This window comes from Trichosurus vulpecula, chromosome 3 (assembly GCF_011100635.1).
Source record: "Trichosurus vulpecula isolate mTriVul1 chromosome 3, mTriVul1.pri, whole genome shotgun sequence".
NCBI lineage: Eukaryota > Metazoa > Chordata > Mammalia > Diprotodontia > Phalangeridae > Trichosurus > Trichosurus vulpecula.
In genome coordinates, this window is record NC_050575.1 from 128,958,830 (window position 1) to 128,976,811 (window position 17,982).

General features: G+C 44.6%; 1 protein-coding gene across 1 annotated transcript in view; it reads left to right on the forward strand.

Moving 5' to 3' along the window:
* OLFML2A (olfactomedin like 2A) overlaps positions 1-17,747 on the forward strand; it is a 43,892-nt gene extending 26,145 nt beyond the window's left edge. The window contains exons 5-8 of the mRNA XM_036752098.1: positions 2,664-2,913; positions 10,766-11,044; positions 13,697-13,882; positions 16,205-17,747. Of these exons, the coding sequence (XP_036607993.1) occupies positions 2,664-2,913; positions 10,766-11,044; positions 13,697-13,882; positions 16,205-16,809 (1,320 nt within the window). The 3' untranslated portion in view covers positions 16,810-17,747. The remainder of the gene's footprint in view (positions 1-2,663; positions 2,914-10,765; positions 11,045-13,696; positions 13,883-16,204) is intronic.
* Positions 17,748-17,982: the final 235 nt, after the last annotated feature.

Below are 17,982 nucleotides of genomic sequence, written 5' to 3' on the forward strand. Positions count from 1 at the left end.
TAAGTGTCTGAGCCTGAATTTGAACTCAGAAGATGTCTTCCTGACTCCAGACCTGGCACTGTATCCACTGTGCCACCTAGATGCCCTATGCATGTCTCTGTATACACATATATATGTGTGTATGTGTATCTATCTATATATGTGTGTATATATATATATGTGTGTGTGTGTGTGTGTGTATATATATATATATATATATATGAGTCTTCCTGATTCCAGTCCCAGTGTTCTATCCACTGTACCACCTAGCTGCCCCAACAGCAGCAGCAACATCTTCCAGGCACTGGGCTAAGCACTTTACAAATTATAGCAATTTTCAAGGTGCAGCAAACTGAGGCAAATAGAAATTAAACAACTTCCCAAGGGTCACATGGCTAGTAACTATCTGAGGCTAGATTTGAACTCAGGTCTTCCTGACTCCAAGCCCAGAACTCTATCCACCGAGCTGCCTCTGAGCATAGGCTCAGAGACATGTCTGATTCTTTCATCCATTCATAAGATACTTCCTTTGTGGCTTCATCTGCCTTCATCCAATGGCCAAAGCTCTATAATCCTGTCAAGTTGATTAAAAGACTTATTTGCACATTGTGGCAGAGTCTTTGAAAAATTTCTTAACAACTAATTTGCTCTGTTCATTGGTGCAGTGGCAACCACACTGGCATACTCAGGATGGCTGCTAGCACAGGTTCTTAGATCTGCTTTACTAGGAAAGATAACTGTTTCAGGGGTCAACCATCTTCTTTAATTACATAAACTACAAACAGAGGAAATACAGAGAAGAGAAATGAAGATCAACACACAGGGCTGTATGCCTGAATCAAAACTATACTGCTATATATACTTTACATTCACCACTGGATCAAGAAAGCCTTTCCCTCTGAGCCATCGGGGAGCTCTGAACAATAGGACCACTCAGGGTCTAGACCTGGGAATCACAAAGTCCTTCTTGTAAACGAGCCCCCAAAGCAAAAGATCACCTCTCTCAATATGTACTCTTTCAGCTAATAAGCTCAGAGCCAGAAGGCCTCACAACCCTCCTGACTCAGTGCCTAATTAGAAATTAGCAAAAGGTGTGTAAACCTTCTTACAAGCAAGCTTCCCTTAATGGGCTTCACATGAGGCCTATTGATGGGCGGGGAAGATCTTATTCTGCATTAACCTTACAGTTGGTTGATTGATTCAGGTTGAAAGATTTTCCATCCAAGATGATGGAGAGGAGATTCCTCCTTAGGTCCAAATTAGACTAGATGCTTTATCAGGGTTTTCCAACTCTAGGATTCTGGGATTACTCGTAGTAATATCATTAGTGACAATAATATATTACATATGAAATGTGGAAATTTAAAATAAACATCAAATGAAAGCCACACATTGCCTTGGGAGAAAGACAATTGACAGGGTTGGGAATTGGATTATGTATGTAGCATTTGTCATGTCACCAAGAGGTTTCATAGATTTTTCAATTATGGGATCTAGAAACATTGAATATCTGAATTGGAGGGCACCCCTTAGAAGATCATAGAATGTTAGGAGTGGAATTAACTTAGGAATAAGCTGGTCCAAATTCTTGAAATTAAAAAAAAATTCTAAATTCAAGTTTTATTTAGGGCTTCTTCAAAGGAATGACAAAGAAACTTGGTTTCTCCTCTGTGGCAAATGCTTTGATCAAAGCCACCCAAAGAATTAATGGCATAGTCAGGACTTGAACCCAGATCTCTGGACTCCCAATTGAGTGTGCTTTCCCTTACTATGATTCTTCCTTAATCCGCTTCAACAATAGATTACATAATGGACTTGGCCAATAGGGCCCCCATGCTGTTACAGTGAGTTAACACCAGAGTCATCTGAGCAGTAATAAAAATAATGTTATTCATCCTCATAATAATAATAATAGAGAATAAGCTCTCCAAATGCCTATATACTAGAAACTACTCCTAGGAACGGAATAATGAGGTCATGTTGTTCAGTTGTTTTAATAGTGTCAGACTCTTCATGACTGCATTTGGGATTTTCTTGGCAATGCTACTGGAGTGGTTGCCATTTCCTTCTCCAGCTCATTTTACAGATGAGGAAACTGAGGCAAACAGGGTTAAATGACTTGCCCAGGGTCACCTAGCTAGTGTCTGAGGCTGGATTTCAGTTCAGAAGATGAGTCTTCCTGACTCCAGGGCCAGCACTCTATCTATTGTGCCACCTAGCTGGCCCCAATGAGACTCAGTAAAAGACAGAGTTTGGAGAGTGAAAGATTCATAGAATGTCAGACTTGGAGGGAATTTTGGATTAGAATGTAAGTTGGTATCTAACTTTGAAGTACAGAATGACCTGGAAGAGGTGTTAGGATGTAGAGCATAGAACATGGGATGTTAGAGCTGGAAGAAACTTTAGAGATCATCTTAGACCAACCCTATAATTTTACAGGTAGGCTGAGGGCCAAAGAGAAATGACTTACCTATGATCATACAGCTAGTACGTTACCCAATCAGGTCTCCTGAATTCCATACCCAGTTACTCTCTGTGCTCCTCCAGGGACAATGGAAAGGTCTAGGCACCTGGGCATTGACTTGATGACTAGAAACCTATTCCCCCAATTCCAAACCCCTACCTAGGGTCACAGGTGCCCCTGCCAGCAGTTCTAGGAACCTTTTTTCCTTTTTCTGTCCTAGGAGACAGCTGGTGGAAAAGGCAGAGAAGCCAGCAAATATTCTGGAGTCAAGAAAAACTTTGGGGACAAGTCTGTCCCAAGGCCTCCCAAAGACAAGCTTCTGAAGGTGGAGAAGGTGAGGAAAGACACGGTGAAGGGCAAAGCCCTGCAGGCCACAGCTAGACCCCGGGTCCTCCCACACCAGCAAGCGGTGATCCGGGGCATCACCTACTACAAATCCACAAAGCAGGAACAGGTGGAGGATGCAGCTGGTAAGTCTCTTGAGAAGGATTCAGATTTTTCTCTGATACAAGTAACATTAGGAGACTGCCGAGTGCCCTTGGATGTTGGAGCTGCTAGGGATTGGGGGGTAGGATGGCAAGGGAAATAGAACATGGAATGTGAGATCATACAACATAGAATGAGAGAGTGGAAAGGGAACTTTGGCAAATAGGATGTTAGGTAACAGTCACAGTGTACGATGGCTGACTTTGATAGACTTAGCCCTTCTCAGCAATGCAAGGACCTAAAACAATTCCAAAGGACTCATGATGGAAAATGCCACCCACATCCAGAGAAAGAACTGTGGAGTCTGAATGCAGAGCGAAGCACACTCTTTTCTTTTTTGTTTTGTTTTTCTTTTTCATGGTTTCTCTCATTCGTTATAATTCTTCTGTGCAACATGACTAATGTGAAAATGTGTTTAATAGGAATGCATGTGTAGAGCCCATATGAGATTGCATGCCATCTTGGGGAAGGAGGGGGAGAAAATTTAAAACTTATGGAAGTGAATGTTGAAAACTAAAAATAAATAAATTAATATAAAAAAAAGAAAAGCAAATAGGATGTTAGTGGGCAGCTAGGTGGTGCAATGGATAAAGCACCAGCCTGGAGTCAGAAGGACCTGAGTTCAAATCCAGCTTCAAACATTTACTAGATGTAGGACCCTGGGCAAGTTACTTAACCCCAATTGCCTAAAAAGAAAGAAAACAGAAAAACAAAGGAAAAAAATAGGATATTCGAGCTGGAAGGGATCTGAGAATACAGGCTGTTAGAGCTGGATGGGACCTGAGAAGATAGAATTTGAACATATATACCATAGAATGTTAAAGAAGGGACCTTAAATTGTCAGTGTTTAAACTGAGCCTGTGGTGAAGAGCCCAGATAGAATGTCTGAGGATTTCTCTGCTGCTGCTCCTATCACATACAATGGCAGGACTTCCCCAGCGTCAGGTGCTCCCTTCTGCCCAGCTCAACAGGGAAGAGCCACAACCCGGCTCCATGTTTCCATATTTATTCCTTCCCTGACTTTGCCAAAAAAAGGCACATAGCAGACAAACAGCTGCAGGAATCCGACTTTGCCAGCAAGACCTGTGGGAACCAAGGCTTTCTTTCTGGCAAGCAGCCCAAGGGCCATCCACCCTCTCCCTCCCATGTTGCTGGGCTGGTCAGGCCAATGGCAAGGACTCTGAAAAGGGATGCAAGGCCCTAATGTCCACCTTCCCATTCTTGCTGGGAGTTGTTCCAGGGCCAGGCCTGATGTGTGAACAGGAAGAAGGCAAGGAAATGCTTGATAAATTGTTAGCACATCAAAGGAAGGGGAGGCTAGGGGAAGAACCTGGTCTAGACAAGGTCTGACTCTCCCTTCCCCTCTGTCACCCCAGCACTGCTGGAGCCAGCCCTTGTTTCCTCTGTAAAGTGAAGGGTGAGGCTAAGTGATTTCTAAGGTCCCTTTGAGCTTTCAACATTCTATGTTCTAGCATTTTGTATTCTTGAGGTGTGATGGAAAATATTTCGGACTTAGGCCTAGGGGACCGAGGTTCATATCCTGGCTCTGGGGCAAGATACTGCAGCTCTCAGCCTCAGTTTCCTCTTCAGTTAAATAAGAATAATAACACTTGTATTGTCTAGCTCATGTTGTTTTTAGAAAAGTTCTTGGTAAAATTTTAGGTATTATCTAGATACATATGTGTCTGTGTGGATGTATATGTATATACACACACATATATATATTTGGATGTACATATATTTGTTGTTCATTTGTGTCTGACTCTTCGTGACCCCATTTGAGGTTTTCTTGGCAAAGATACTGGAGTGAGTGGTTTGCTATTTCCTTCTCCAGATCATTTTACAGATAAGGAAACTGAGGCAAACAGTTGACTTGCCTAGGGTCACACAGCTAGTGTCTAAAGCTAGATTTGAACTCAGGAAGACAAGTCTTCCTGATTCCAAGCCCAGTGCTCTATCTACCTACCATACGTATATGTGTGTGTGATTTATTGTTCCAGGGTCCTTTCCAGCACTGAGATTCTATGTTCTAACACTATCACTCTATCATTCTGTTTTCTTCACTTGGTATTAAGGTGAATCACTACAATTCACCCTTGCCTCCCTTCCCAAAGACAAGCTGGGTACAAGACGGTAACTCCACAGTGGGAAGAATCCCTAGAGGCCATCTAGGCACGGACATGCTGATAAATGTTTAACAAGAGTGGTGGGAGGAGGATGGGGAGGAGGGGGATATGCATACAGGACACACTTTTACATTTAGTCTTCATTATTAACCCTTTCTTAAGTCTAGATAATCAACAAAACAATAAATCAAGCCTTGATTTTTTTGAGTTCGGATCTCCCAGGTATACATACTCACAGCAAAAATCAGCTTTCTGTTTCAAGCTGGCTCCAACAGGCCCAACCCCCTCATTTTTTAGTTAAGGAAACTGAAGCCAGAAAAGTTAAGTGGCTTGCCAAGGTCACAAAGGTAATAAGTGGCAGAGCTGGTATTTTAATTCAATTATAGGTCTCTAAGAGACAGATCCGGATGATTGGGAGCCACTTAATCCCTCTGAGACTCAATTTCCTAACCCATAAAGTGGGAATAACATATTACACTATCTTCCTCACAGGGGTGTTGGGGGGAGAGTGCCCTGTAGACTTTAAAATCCTGCAGAAATGTTGTTATTATCTCTTAGTAGGTATCCAGCTGCTTACAGCTGTGCCTCTGAATTGAAGATTTGAAGAATTGTAGGGGAGAAGTTATAGGTGAGGAATGTGAGGATGGGATAAAAGGGGAGGCTGTGGTGAACTTCATGTGGTGTTTGACCATCACTTTGACAGCCTGGTGGGGAGAAGGGGTTAAGTTAGTGCTTAGAGGCCGAGGTTGGTTTGTTTCTATGGTTTGGGACCATAGCCCAGGAATAAAGAGAGATGCTGTGGTCACTTTGTATGTTGTTTGACCCCATCACTGTGACAGCCCTGTGGAGAGCAAGGGTAAAAGATTATTGCTTGGAGACCAAGGTGGGTTTGGCTGTGTGGTTTTTGGCTACAGCCCAAGGAAAAGTCAGCCAAATTCTAAACTGATCGAGATTACACTGGGGATTTGAACTCTGCCATAAATGAATTGCAAAAGCTTCCCCCACACGCACAAAAAAAAAAGTAAGAAAAAAGAGAAAGGAAAAGAAAAGAAGAGAAAAGAAAGGAAAGGAAAGGGGAAAAGGAAGGAAAGGGGAAAGGGAAGGAAAGGGGAAAGGGAAGGAAAGGAAAGGAAAGGGGAAAGGGAAGGGAAGGGAAAAGGAAAAGAAAAAGGAAAAGGTGAGGGAACCTCTCCTTTCTAGAACCAGGCTAGTCTTGCCAGTAAGCAAGGATTAAAACTTTTCAAAGCCAAATCTGATGGAGGAAGGAGATAACCCCCAGGGAGAAATTCAGTAGGATGGTGCAGTAGAAGCAACATTGGAGTGTACTCAATTCATGAAGCATGGGATCTTGTCCGCTAACTAGACCCTGATGTAGTCACTTCTATCTAATTTGTCCAGTGAAAGGGTTGCACTATATGACCTCTAAAGTCCTTTCTAACTATAATATTCTATGTTCTTTCCAACCTTAAGATTCTGTATTCTAACTTTCTATGTCCTAAAGTCTTTTCCTGCTTCCTAACATTCTATGTTCTAACGTTCTGGATTCCAGGGTCCATTCCAGCACTGACATTTTATGTCCCAAGGTCCCTTCCAGTTCTAACATTCTCTGCATTTATGAGTTACTGTCCCAAGTGACCCCCTTCATTTTCTCTGTATATTTTTCTGTTACCCACCCACAGCTATATTATGGAGAGGCGGGGCTGGTAAGGAGCCCTTGGCCTGCTACTAAGCTGTCTCAGGCAACATTTTTAGTGAGAGGAAGTGCATGTCTTGACTCTCAGGGAGAGAGACCAATGTGATTGATGTCTGGTGAAGGCACTGAGAACAATAACGTCTCCCTGGGAGCCAGGGTACAGAGCAGGTGGTTTTGGTGCCTTTGACCCCCATAGAAAACAAAAGGCAACTGAAAGGAAGCGTGTAGGGGGAAAAAACTAGGAAAAAGGGAGAAGAGACGAAGGGGGAGTGGGAGGGTATAAAGATGGAATCGGGCTCAGTACCCTGAGGATGACTCTAGAACACAGAGCAGCAGAGGCAGAAGGGACCTGAGAGCAGAGGACGTCAGAGCTGGAAGGGACAGAAGACTATAACACGGTAAAACATAAAGCCTGGATTATTGGAGCCAGGGGGATCTTAGAGATCACCTGCTTCAACTCTTACATTCTGTGGGTAAGAAAACTGGAACCCAGAGAGAGAAAGTGGTGTGGACAACACCATGTACAGTCCATGGTCGAGCCAGAACTAAAACCCGGGTCTCTTCCACAGTTCTTTCTACTCCCATACTCCTCTAGTCCACACCAAGAGGAGGCGCCTCTCTCAGACAAGACTCAGTTTACCTCAAAGTCAGAGTGTTCCTAACAGTCTTGATAACCTTCTCCCACGGCTGCACCGTCTCTTGGCTTCTCGCTTTCTGTCAGGGCTCCCATCACTCATCCATCCTCTCACATTTGAAACCTCAGTCTTCCTTTTTCTTCACCTTTCATGTCCAGTTACTTACTAAATCAGTTTAATTCTAATTCCATAATGTCTCTCTCTCTTCCTAGTTGAGGAAAGACTCAGAGGTGGGGAGAAGTAGGGCATGTTTGGGACAAAAGAAGCAGGCCAGGTTGGTTAGAACGTAGAGTGAACGTGAGTGGGATGAGAGGAAGGAAGGGAATGAGCATTTATATCACACCTACTGTATGCCAGGCACTGCGCTAAGCACTTTACAAATGTTATCCCATTTGATTTCCCCCACCCTTTCCCAGCAACTCTGGGAGATAGAGACTGTTGCTAAGCCCATTTTGCAATTCAGGAAACTATGTCAGATAGAGGTTAAGTGACTTGCCCGGGTTCAAACAGCCAGCGTCTCATTCCAACTTAGGTCCTCCTGACTCTGGGCCCAGTACACCACCTAGCTACCTCTGTGGACATTAAAGGGAAGGGTGTAACTTAAGGCCGAAAAGGTAGGTATGGGATAGATTATAGAGAGCCTTGAAAGCCAGGCTATGGGCAGGTTTTAGCCTCTGTGCTAAAGACTTTTAACCTTATTTTGTGTCAGGGACCCCTTTGGCAATCTGGTGAAGCCTACAGACCCCTTCTCAGAATAATTTTTTTAATGCATAAAACAAAATAGATAGGATTACAAGGGAAGCCAATTATACTGAAATAAAGATGTAATTGTTTTTTCCCATCCAAGTTCATGGGCCACCTGAGATCTATCCAAAGACCCCCCAGATTTAGAACCCCTGCTCTAAGTAATGAGGAACTACTGAAGGGGTTTATGCAAAGGGAGGGGCGCCTTGATCAGAGCATTGGGGGCATCAGGAACACCAGTGAGGTCACTCTGTATTGGGGAGAGGAGAGACTGGAGGCAGGGAGGGCAGCTATGAGGCAGTTACAGCAGGCCAGGCAAGAGGGAAGGAGGGCTGGACTGGAAAAGGGTAGATGGATTCAACGAAGAATCACTGCGCCTTGCATTTCTGGAGAGCGCACTTTTAGGTTTACAGAGTACTTTCTTCACAGTGCCCCTGTCAGGGGAGATTGTAGATTCAGCGTTACAAAGGACCCTGTCGAGGATGTCAAGCCTATCCCTCTCATTTAACATATGAGGAAACCGAGGCTAAGAGAAGTGTGTTTCCCTGGGTCACACAGGCAGTAAATGGAAGAGCTGGGACCTGATTCCAGATGGGGAACGTTTCCTACTGACCCACGGGCAGTACAAGTGTTAGGAGCCTCCACATCAGACAAGGACTCAGGACTCAGAGAGCTGATGTGATTGGCCCACAATCACCCACCGCAGGGCAGAAGCAGGACTTTCTTTCTGAGTCCAGTACTTTTTCACTATGATGATCGACAACAAGGGTTAGTTAGGCTGTATGACCCTGGTCAAGTCTCTCCTCTTTTCATGAAGTGTTAAAGTAGAAGAGAATTTATAGACCATTATTAGTCCAGGTTTCTCATTTTATACCTGAGGACCCTGAGGCTCAGCCAGGAAAATTGATTTGCCTATCCAATCCAATCCAATCCAGGAAGCATTTATTAAGCACCAGCTATGTGCAAGGCACTGTTCTAGGTGCCAGGAACACAGAGACAAAGGATGAAACAATCCTTACTCTCATGGAGTTTATATTCTACTGAAAATATACAGCTTGTAAAGAGAGAGCTATATATGATTGTTTGCGGAAGGGAAAGGCATTTGACGAGTAAGAGATCAGGAAAGGCTTCCCGTAGGAGGTAGCATGTTAACTGAACCTTCAAGGGAGTCAGGTGACATAGGTCATTACTAACAGACAGAGGATTTGAACCCAGGACTTCTGGTCCCCTCTCTAATGCTCCTTCCATAAGGACAGGCTGGCTCTCCTAATTCATGTTACTGTCTTTAGAAACATGGTCTTTGGGGAAGGGGACAGCCTCATCCCAGTTAAAAAGCAAAAACAAAAACCGCCACCTGCTGATAAGGGGCCCACAGGCTGCCTAAGATATGTGCTCTCAGAATACCTAATGGCCTCATGTGGGCTTCAAACACCAGGAGGCTGCCATGACAAACAAGGCTGGAGGAATCCATTTCCTTCCTGTAGATTTTTCTGTGGCCTCCCTATATCAGAAGAGGGTGGCTGGGGAGAGAGGGCTCCAGCACAAGGCCTGGCTTGTTCCCTGCTTCCTTTGTATGCCCTGCCAAGGGCTGAGTGAATCTGCATGTCTAGCCCCAGTGTATTTCTACCTTCCCACAGTTTGCGATATGCTCAGGAGGAATTCAGAAGAGAATGGGAGGCAGGGGTGGAGAAAGGAAGGGAGGAAGAGGAGAGGAGAATGGGTCAAGCTGTCTGTTCCCCAAGCACATGGACCTCCATGCACCGAGAGCTTTTTCCCCTCAGGAGAAGTTCTAGGACAGGGAGGGGAACCTGCGGCCTGGAGGCTTCTCTAGATCCTAAAGTGAGTCCCTTTGACTCAATCCAAACTTCACAGAACAAATCCCCTTCATAAAAGGATTTGTTCTGTAAAACTTGGACTCAATCAAAAGGCCACACCCAAGGATCTAGAAGGCCACGTGTGGCCTCCAGGCCGCAGGTTCCTGACCCCTGGTCTAGGAGTTAAAAGGCCTGGGTTTGAATCATTGCTGTGAGACATTGGGCCGGTCAGTTGATTTCTCTGAACCTTGGGTTCCCTGTCTGCAAAGTGAAGGGATTGTCTTATATGGCTTCTTCCAAGTGGTCACAGTAATATTTAAACCACCTATGTGATGGTGCCTTTGTGAGGATCAAGTGAGGCCATCTTCATAAAGTGCTTAACAGTGTGAGTTATCATTATTCTTATTTTCTTCCTTCTGTCTCATAGAATGCCCGCCTTCAAAACTCAACTCAGGCAGTGCCTTTTACATGAAGCCTTTCCTGGTCTCCCCTCAACTTCTTATGCCCTAAATTGCCTTGAATGTATTTGGTATTATGTGTATAAGTTGCCTCCTCCTCAAAAAAAAAATGTAAGCCACTTGAGAATAGGAACTTTTTTTTTTTGAAGCAATTGAAGTTAAATGACTTGCCCAGGGTCACACGGCTAGTAAGTGTCTGAGGCCAGATTTGAATTTAGGTCCTCCTGACTCCGGGGCTGGTCCTCTACCCACTGGAGAATAGGATCTATTTAGTTTTTGTCTTATTATCTGCCTAGCACAGTGCCTGGCATATAGAAGATATTTAACATATGTTTATTGGTTTATTATTGTTGTTACTATTCACAGAAAACACCCTCAAGGGGGCAACGGGGCTGGAGCAGCAGGAAACCAAGCTAGAAGGAAGACACCTGGAACCTAACCCAGAAGAGCAGGAGGTAGTGGGGGCTACGGAGGAAGGAGACCCCACCCCTGGGCCTCCCACAAGCACCACCCCTCTTCCCACCACCGTGGTTCCCAGTACCACCACCACTACCACCACCACCACTACTAGCAGCCCTCCGGTCACCATACTGTCCATTGGATACAATGCTGCAGGCCCCAATGGGTCAGAAAGTCCTAACCAAGGTATGGTGTCAACCTTTAAAATGTCTGGGACAGTGGAATGAGCACTGGGATCTGGCTTCCAATCCTACTTCTGCCACGAGTGTTATGAGTAACAGGCAAGTCACCTAATCTCCTTGTGCTTCATCTTCCTCTTCTGTAAACAAGGGAGCCAAATGAGATCATCTCTGAGGCCGTTCGAGAGCTAGCATTCTCTTCTCTGAGATTCTGTACCCTAACATTCTGTGTCTAAGGTCACTTCTAGTTCTCGTATTCTAGACCTCTTGTATCTCTAACACAGGGCCTGCTCCCACCCTCATCTGAGTTAGACTAGAGGATCTCCAGGACACATTTTCTATTATATTACATTACGTTATATTCCATTATGTTATATCATATCATATCATATCATGTTATTATGGGGGGTAGGTATTTGGGAGTAACATCGTACCAACTTTATTGCAGCTCTAACATTTTACGTGTTCTGTTGGCCATTCCATGTTCTAAGATCCCTCCTAGATCTAGTATTCTGTGTTCTAAGATCCCTTCAAGCCAGGGATGTGCTGGAGCCAGCTCCAACTGGTTCACAAGAGCCTGTGGTTAAATTTTTAGTGTGAGCGTTTCCACCTTAGGAATCAGCAAACACTGTTTTGTTGACTGTCTAGAGTCAGACTTTAAGAAGTAATAGGGAAAATGTTAATCACGCAGATTAAACTTAAAAATGTATTGTATGTACTGTTCCTTATTCTAGAGAACCAGTTATTAAACATTCACTAGCACTCCCTGGCCCTCAGCTCTAACATCTCATGTTCTTTGTCCTAATATTCCATATTCTAAGCCCTTACAGATCCAACTTTCTATGAGTCTATGATCATCACTAAAAACTACATTATGTGACATCTCTACAGAGCTGTTATTCTTCACATGCTATTATATGGTCTTATTTTCTCCATTCATCTACTCAGTAGGCGTTTATTAAGCACCAGTGTTGTGAAAGGCAAGGCGCCAGGCAATGGCATCCCTCCTCTCAAATAACTTACATTCAGCAAAGGGGAAACAACATGTATGCATATAAAAACAATACAAAGTGTACTGAAGTAGAGACAAAATCATTTGGTAGGTCCAGGGTAGTAACTGGCATGATCCATATGACCTAAGGTAGGAAGTGGCCTTTGTGTTGAGCCTTGACGGATGCTAGGGATTCTAAGAGGCAAAGGTTAGAAGGGAGAGCATTCCAGGTATGGAAGGGAGCCTTTTCAAAGGTGTGGAGATGTGATGTCATATGCAGGAAATAGTAAACAGGCAAGTTTGGCTGGAATGTAGAATATAGGACGGGGAGGGACATGGAGTCAGCCTGAAAAGAGAAGTCAGAAACATATTGTGGATATGCCACACAGAGATTAAATGCCAAACAGAGAAGTTTGTGCTTATGCTAGAGATAATAGGGAGTTACTGAAGTTTTTTGAGGAGAAGAGTGACAAGGTCAGAATTATGCTTTGGCTGTAACTTGGCAGCTGTGTGGTAGATGTATTTGGAGTGGAGACTTTCTGAAGGAAAGCAGTCAGGAAGCTCTTGCAGTAGTGCAGGTAAGAAGTGAAGGGGGCCTGAATTGGGGGAAGATGTAGTAGATATAGAGGGAAGTAGACTTGATGAAACTTGGTGGCTGCTGGGATATGGGGTGAGGGAGAGAGAGGATGATCTTGAGGTTGCAAACCCGAGTGACCAGAAGATTGGTGGTGCTCTTAACAGAAATGAGGAACTTCAGGGAAAGGGTGGGTTTGGAGTGAAAGGCAATGAGTTCTCTTTTAGACATGCTGGCTTTGAGTTGACTTTAGGACATCCTCTTGGGAAGGTCCAGTAGGCAGTCAGTGATGTGGGTGGAGCTCAGGAGGGAGACCAGGGTCAGATAGAAAAACCTGGGAATCATCTACATAAAGATGGCGACTGATCCCAGGGGAGGTAATGAGTAAAGTCATCAAGAGAGAATGTGGAAGGAGAGGAGTTAAGGTGTGGGATGTAGATGAAAATAACAATTCGAAAATCATTACTAAGCACCTCTTCTCTGTGATTTGTTTTGTTGTTGAATATTAGACAGGAGATGTGCCTGGCTAAGTCACACAGGTTGTGAGAGCCCTGGAATGTGCAATATGTATCTGTATTTAATACTTAGATGATAGGCCACACAATAACAACAATGCAGAATAGAACGTGGATAAGAGAAGGGCCAAGACTGATGTGGGGTTCAAGGAAAGAAATAGACTTTTTGACTAAGGAGGGCATGAGAAAAGGCTTCCTAGAAGTGCCATTTTGGCTGGGGCTTCAAGGATGGGATCTCAGTAGACAAAGATAGCATCTGCAATTCTTGGAGACCTTTAAGAACAGGCATGACTCTTGTTTTCTTTGAGCTAGGGGAGGGAATAATCCTGTTCAAAGGCAGGAGAAAGGCTGAGATGATCTGGGCTTACTTGAGATCATTGAATTTAGAGCTGGAAATGACCATAGAGAGCATCTAGACTAACCTGTTCATTTTACAAAGGAGGAAACTGAGGCCCACAGACATTAAGTGGCTTGCCCAAGGTCACATTGGTAGCAGGTCCTTTGATCGTCAGTTTTGCCCACAATGCCATGTTTTTGTGATTTGGAAGCTTCGTTAATGTATATCCTTTCTCCCTACAGTCAAAGAAGTGGCGTGTGAAGGCACCATCAAGTCTGTGGATCCCCCTGTGAAGCAGCACAGCTATGGGCGGAATGAGGGAGCTTGGATGAAGGACCCTACCGCCCGAGATGACAAGATCTATGTCACCAATTACTACTATGGGAACAGTCTGGTGGAGTTCCGTAACCTGGACAACTTTCAGCAAGGTCGGGGATCCTGTGGGAGATTCTTGGGGAGGGGCGGGGGCCAAAAGTAGAGACCTTCTGGCTTCCACTGGGTATGTGGCAGGGACCAGTTGTTCAGAACCAGGTTTCCCAAGGATGTGAGGAATATTTATGGAGGCTCATGGAACATAAAAGAATTAAGTTTCCTCACCCTGGGGAAATGGGGCATATGATCAGGGGGAATCTGATAGTCTGTTTGGGAAAGGAATAGTCCCTTCCGTTGACCTGACTGTTGGGAATTAGGCACCTTCCCCCCTCTCTCTATGAAGTTTCCTCTCCTGTTCCCTGTCTTTATGTTTATGAATTATAAAATATTAGAATCCCAAGGGACCTCAAAAATATAAAATATTAGAATATAGCAAATAGAACATTAGGAATATAATGTTAGGCGGGGACCTTAGTACACTGAATGTTACAATATAAAACTCAGAATGTCAAACCTAGAATGAGAAACACTGAAGCAGAGACTGGTAGAATTGCAGCATCTCAGAATCCGTGAGGGACCTTAGCAGTCAATTAGTCCAACTCCATACATAGTTCACTTTGGGAAGTGCATCCAGTTCTGCCAGGGAAGCAGTTTGGTTGTAGTAGAGAGAACATTTGAGAATGGATTTTGTTGGACGTAGTAACAGCATGCTATGATGAAAAGAGCACTATAGTGATATTTATACACTATATACAATATTCTCTCTCTCTCTCTCTCTCTCTCTCTCTCTCTCTCTCTCTCTCTATATATATATATATGTATATATTTATACACTATATTCTCTCTCTGTATATATATATTGTATATATACACACTATACACTATTTATACCCTATATAAAACTATATCAAGCTTTATTTCAGGTTCTATCAAAATCTTGCTCTCTGGGTCTCAGTTTCCATACATGTGAAATGGAGGCATGGGCCTAAATGGTATCTAATGTCCCTTCTTGAGGCAGCTAGGTGGCACAGTGGATAAAGCACTAGGCTTGGAATCAAGAAGACTTCTCTTCATGAGTTTGAATCTGGCCTCAGATGCTTACAAGCTGTGTGACCCTAGACAAATCGTTTAACCCTGTTGGCCTCAGTTTCCTCATCTGTAAAGTGAAAAGGAAATGGCAAACCACTCCAGCATCTTTGCCAAGGAAACCCCAAATGGGGGCATGAAGAGTTGGACTTGAACGACTGAACTCCAACATAACGTCCATTCCAGCACCACCGTTCTATGTTCTAAGGTCTCTGATTCTAGCTCTCCTGTTTGGGATGGGGGCCTGGGTGCCGGTAAGGAAGATCTGCCCTCGTTTTTTAATCAGGAAAGATGACCGATATAGATAGGCCAAAAGGGCCCCTGAGCATCAGGCTACAAGAGGTTGAGGAGCTGCAGGGGGCAAGGAGGAGAGGGCTGGAATGTGCCTAATGCAGTCCATGTGTTTAAACAAGATAAAAGATCAGTGGGTGCTTTTCATGAGCTCAGGAGCTGAGAACCCTCCAGGATTTCCTGAGGTTGGATTGGTGCCCAGCAGAAATAGGACAGTGTTGGAACCTGAATGCAGGCTTACATAATCAAAGAGAAGGTGCCAAAAATGTTTGGTTTTCATTGACATGGAAATGACATGCCAGGGGTTCAGAACCTGGGAGAAATCTCTGGGCCTGCGTCCATCCCCGTGGCCCTTCCGTGCTCTCTCCTTTGGGTTCCTTGAATCATGAGATGTTACAGTTGGAAGGGAATATAGAGCAGGGAATGTTAGACCTGGAAGAGACTTGGTACAGGGGCGAGAACCCTGGATTTGGAGTCAGAACACCTTGGTTCAGAACCCAGGTCTGCCATTTGCTACCTGTATGACTTCAAGCAAGTCCCACAAACTTCTTAGGCCTTCATTTCCTTATCTTTAAAATAATGAAGTGGACTACAGTATCTAGGGTTCTTTTCTAATTCTAATTCCTAGGACCCTACAACCTTGGGCAAGTCATTGGAATACAACCTGAAGGAGTCTGATGAGCCATTTTTTCTGTCCTTTTTGAGGATGCTGAAGACAAAGGAGGTTAGATGACTTGCCCAGGGTTGAACAAGTGGTAGCTTCAGGGGCAAGATTTGAACACAGATCCTCTAACTCCAGAGCCAGTGCTTTCATCTCCTGTACCACATTACCTCCATTGACCCCACTGAGTCTTATTTTCTTATCTATAAAAGGATTGTTCTGAGGTCCCTTCCAGCTCTATTCTCTTATGATTTGGCTGGGGTAGGTCCAAGAACCCTGAAACATTTTCGGCATGGTGGTCCTTAACTGGGGCTCCTGATCTCTCCCACTCTCCCTGCAGGCCGCTGGAGTAACATGTACAAACTCCCGTACAACTGGATTGGGACAGGCCATGTGGTGTTCCAGGGTGCTTTCTACTACAACCGTGCCTTCACCAAAAATATCATCAAATACGACCTCCGGCAGCGCTACGTGGCAGCCTGGACCCTGCTCCCAGATGTGGTGTATGAGGATACTACCCCATGGAAGTGGCGAGGCCACTCTGACATTGACTTTGCTGTGGATGAGAGTGGCCTATGGGTCATTTACCCATCAGTGGATGAGGGCGGCTTTTCCCAGCAGGAGGTGATTGTGCTGAGTCGGCTGGACCCTGGTGACCTGTCTGTGAGGCGGGAGACCACCTGGAAAACCCGATTGAGGCGTAACTCCTATGGAAATTGCTTCCTAGTGTGTGGGATCCTGTATGCAGTGGATGTCTACAACCAGAGGGAGGGGCAGATCTCCTATGCCTTCGACACTCACACCAACACTGATGCCTATCCCAAGCTGCCTTTCCTCAATGAGCACTCCTTCACCACTCAAATTGACTACAATCCCAAGGAGAGGGTCCTCTATGCCTGGGACAATGGCCACCAGGTCACCTACACACTCCATTTTGTGGTCTGAGGGAAGCCAGGGTCCTCTCTCCCACCACAGTGGGAAGCACTTTTTGGCCACCCCCGAAAGCATAAAGGAGGAGGCCACGGGTGACCAGTACCCCCCTCTGAGATTACTCATAATAGCCCCCATGCCCACAGAGCAGGGGTATGTTGGGAACATTTCTGGGTCTGCCCAGACTGGAGTGGTGTTACTGGAGGCAGGGAGAGAGAGACAGAGCAGAGAGAGGGGCAAACTTTGTAGAAGACTTGGAATAGGCTTCACCTGTCCCTAAAAGCTTTCTAGAGCTAGACCCCCATCCTCTCTCCCTCCTTTCTTCTTTCTCCCTTCTACTGTCTCTTCATTCTTGAAACAAAGTTCAGTTGCTCTTGTGTTCCCAGGGGACCTCCTGAAGCCAGAACCGGCAGACAGGCCACTGTAGCACAGAAAAGAAGAGAATCCTAGAACCTCTGGATTGAAAGGAACCTTCAAGGTCATCTAGTCCAAACTGACCCTTTACTGAGAGGCCTGAGGGCTAAAATATTTTGCCCTCTTTAACAGAAATCAGAAATCACCTTAATTTCCTACCAGAAAAATGCCTATGACTATGTAATATAGAAAGATTACATATATAACCCAGTACTTCAAAGACCTGGGATGCTCATGGCATGGCTGCTCTTTCTACCAGTGCAGGTTCTAACCAGCCCCAGGCCCCCACCCCAAAGGGAGTGGTTTCATGAGTTTCTGGAGCCAAAAAAAATTCATCCCATGGTGGCCATCCTTCTGTGGAGGAGCCCTCTGCCCTTTGCTAGGCTGGCTAGTCTCCAATGGCAGATACACACTCTGTCACTGGGCTATCCTACCAGAGCTTGGCTTCACTGGCATGACTTAGGAGAACCAGGGTCTCCTCTATACTGTGAGGATGGGTCAGTGGAAGAAACATCAGCAAGGTTACAACTATATATGTGTGCATGTTTGTGTGTATATATATCCACGTAGGTATGTATACATATGTTGCATGATATACACATATGGTTACCTAGGTTTATGTATACATGTATGTATACACATACATATATTGATTGCATGTGCATGTGCATAGCTTAATGGCAAAACAGGTAATAAGACAGCATTTTGTTTGCCTTTTTCTCCCTATTTGTCTACCCAAGAAGCAGTCATTTCCCTGGGTTTAATTTTATTTAA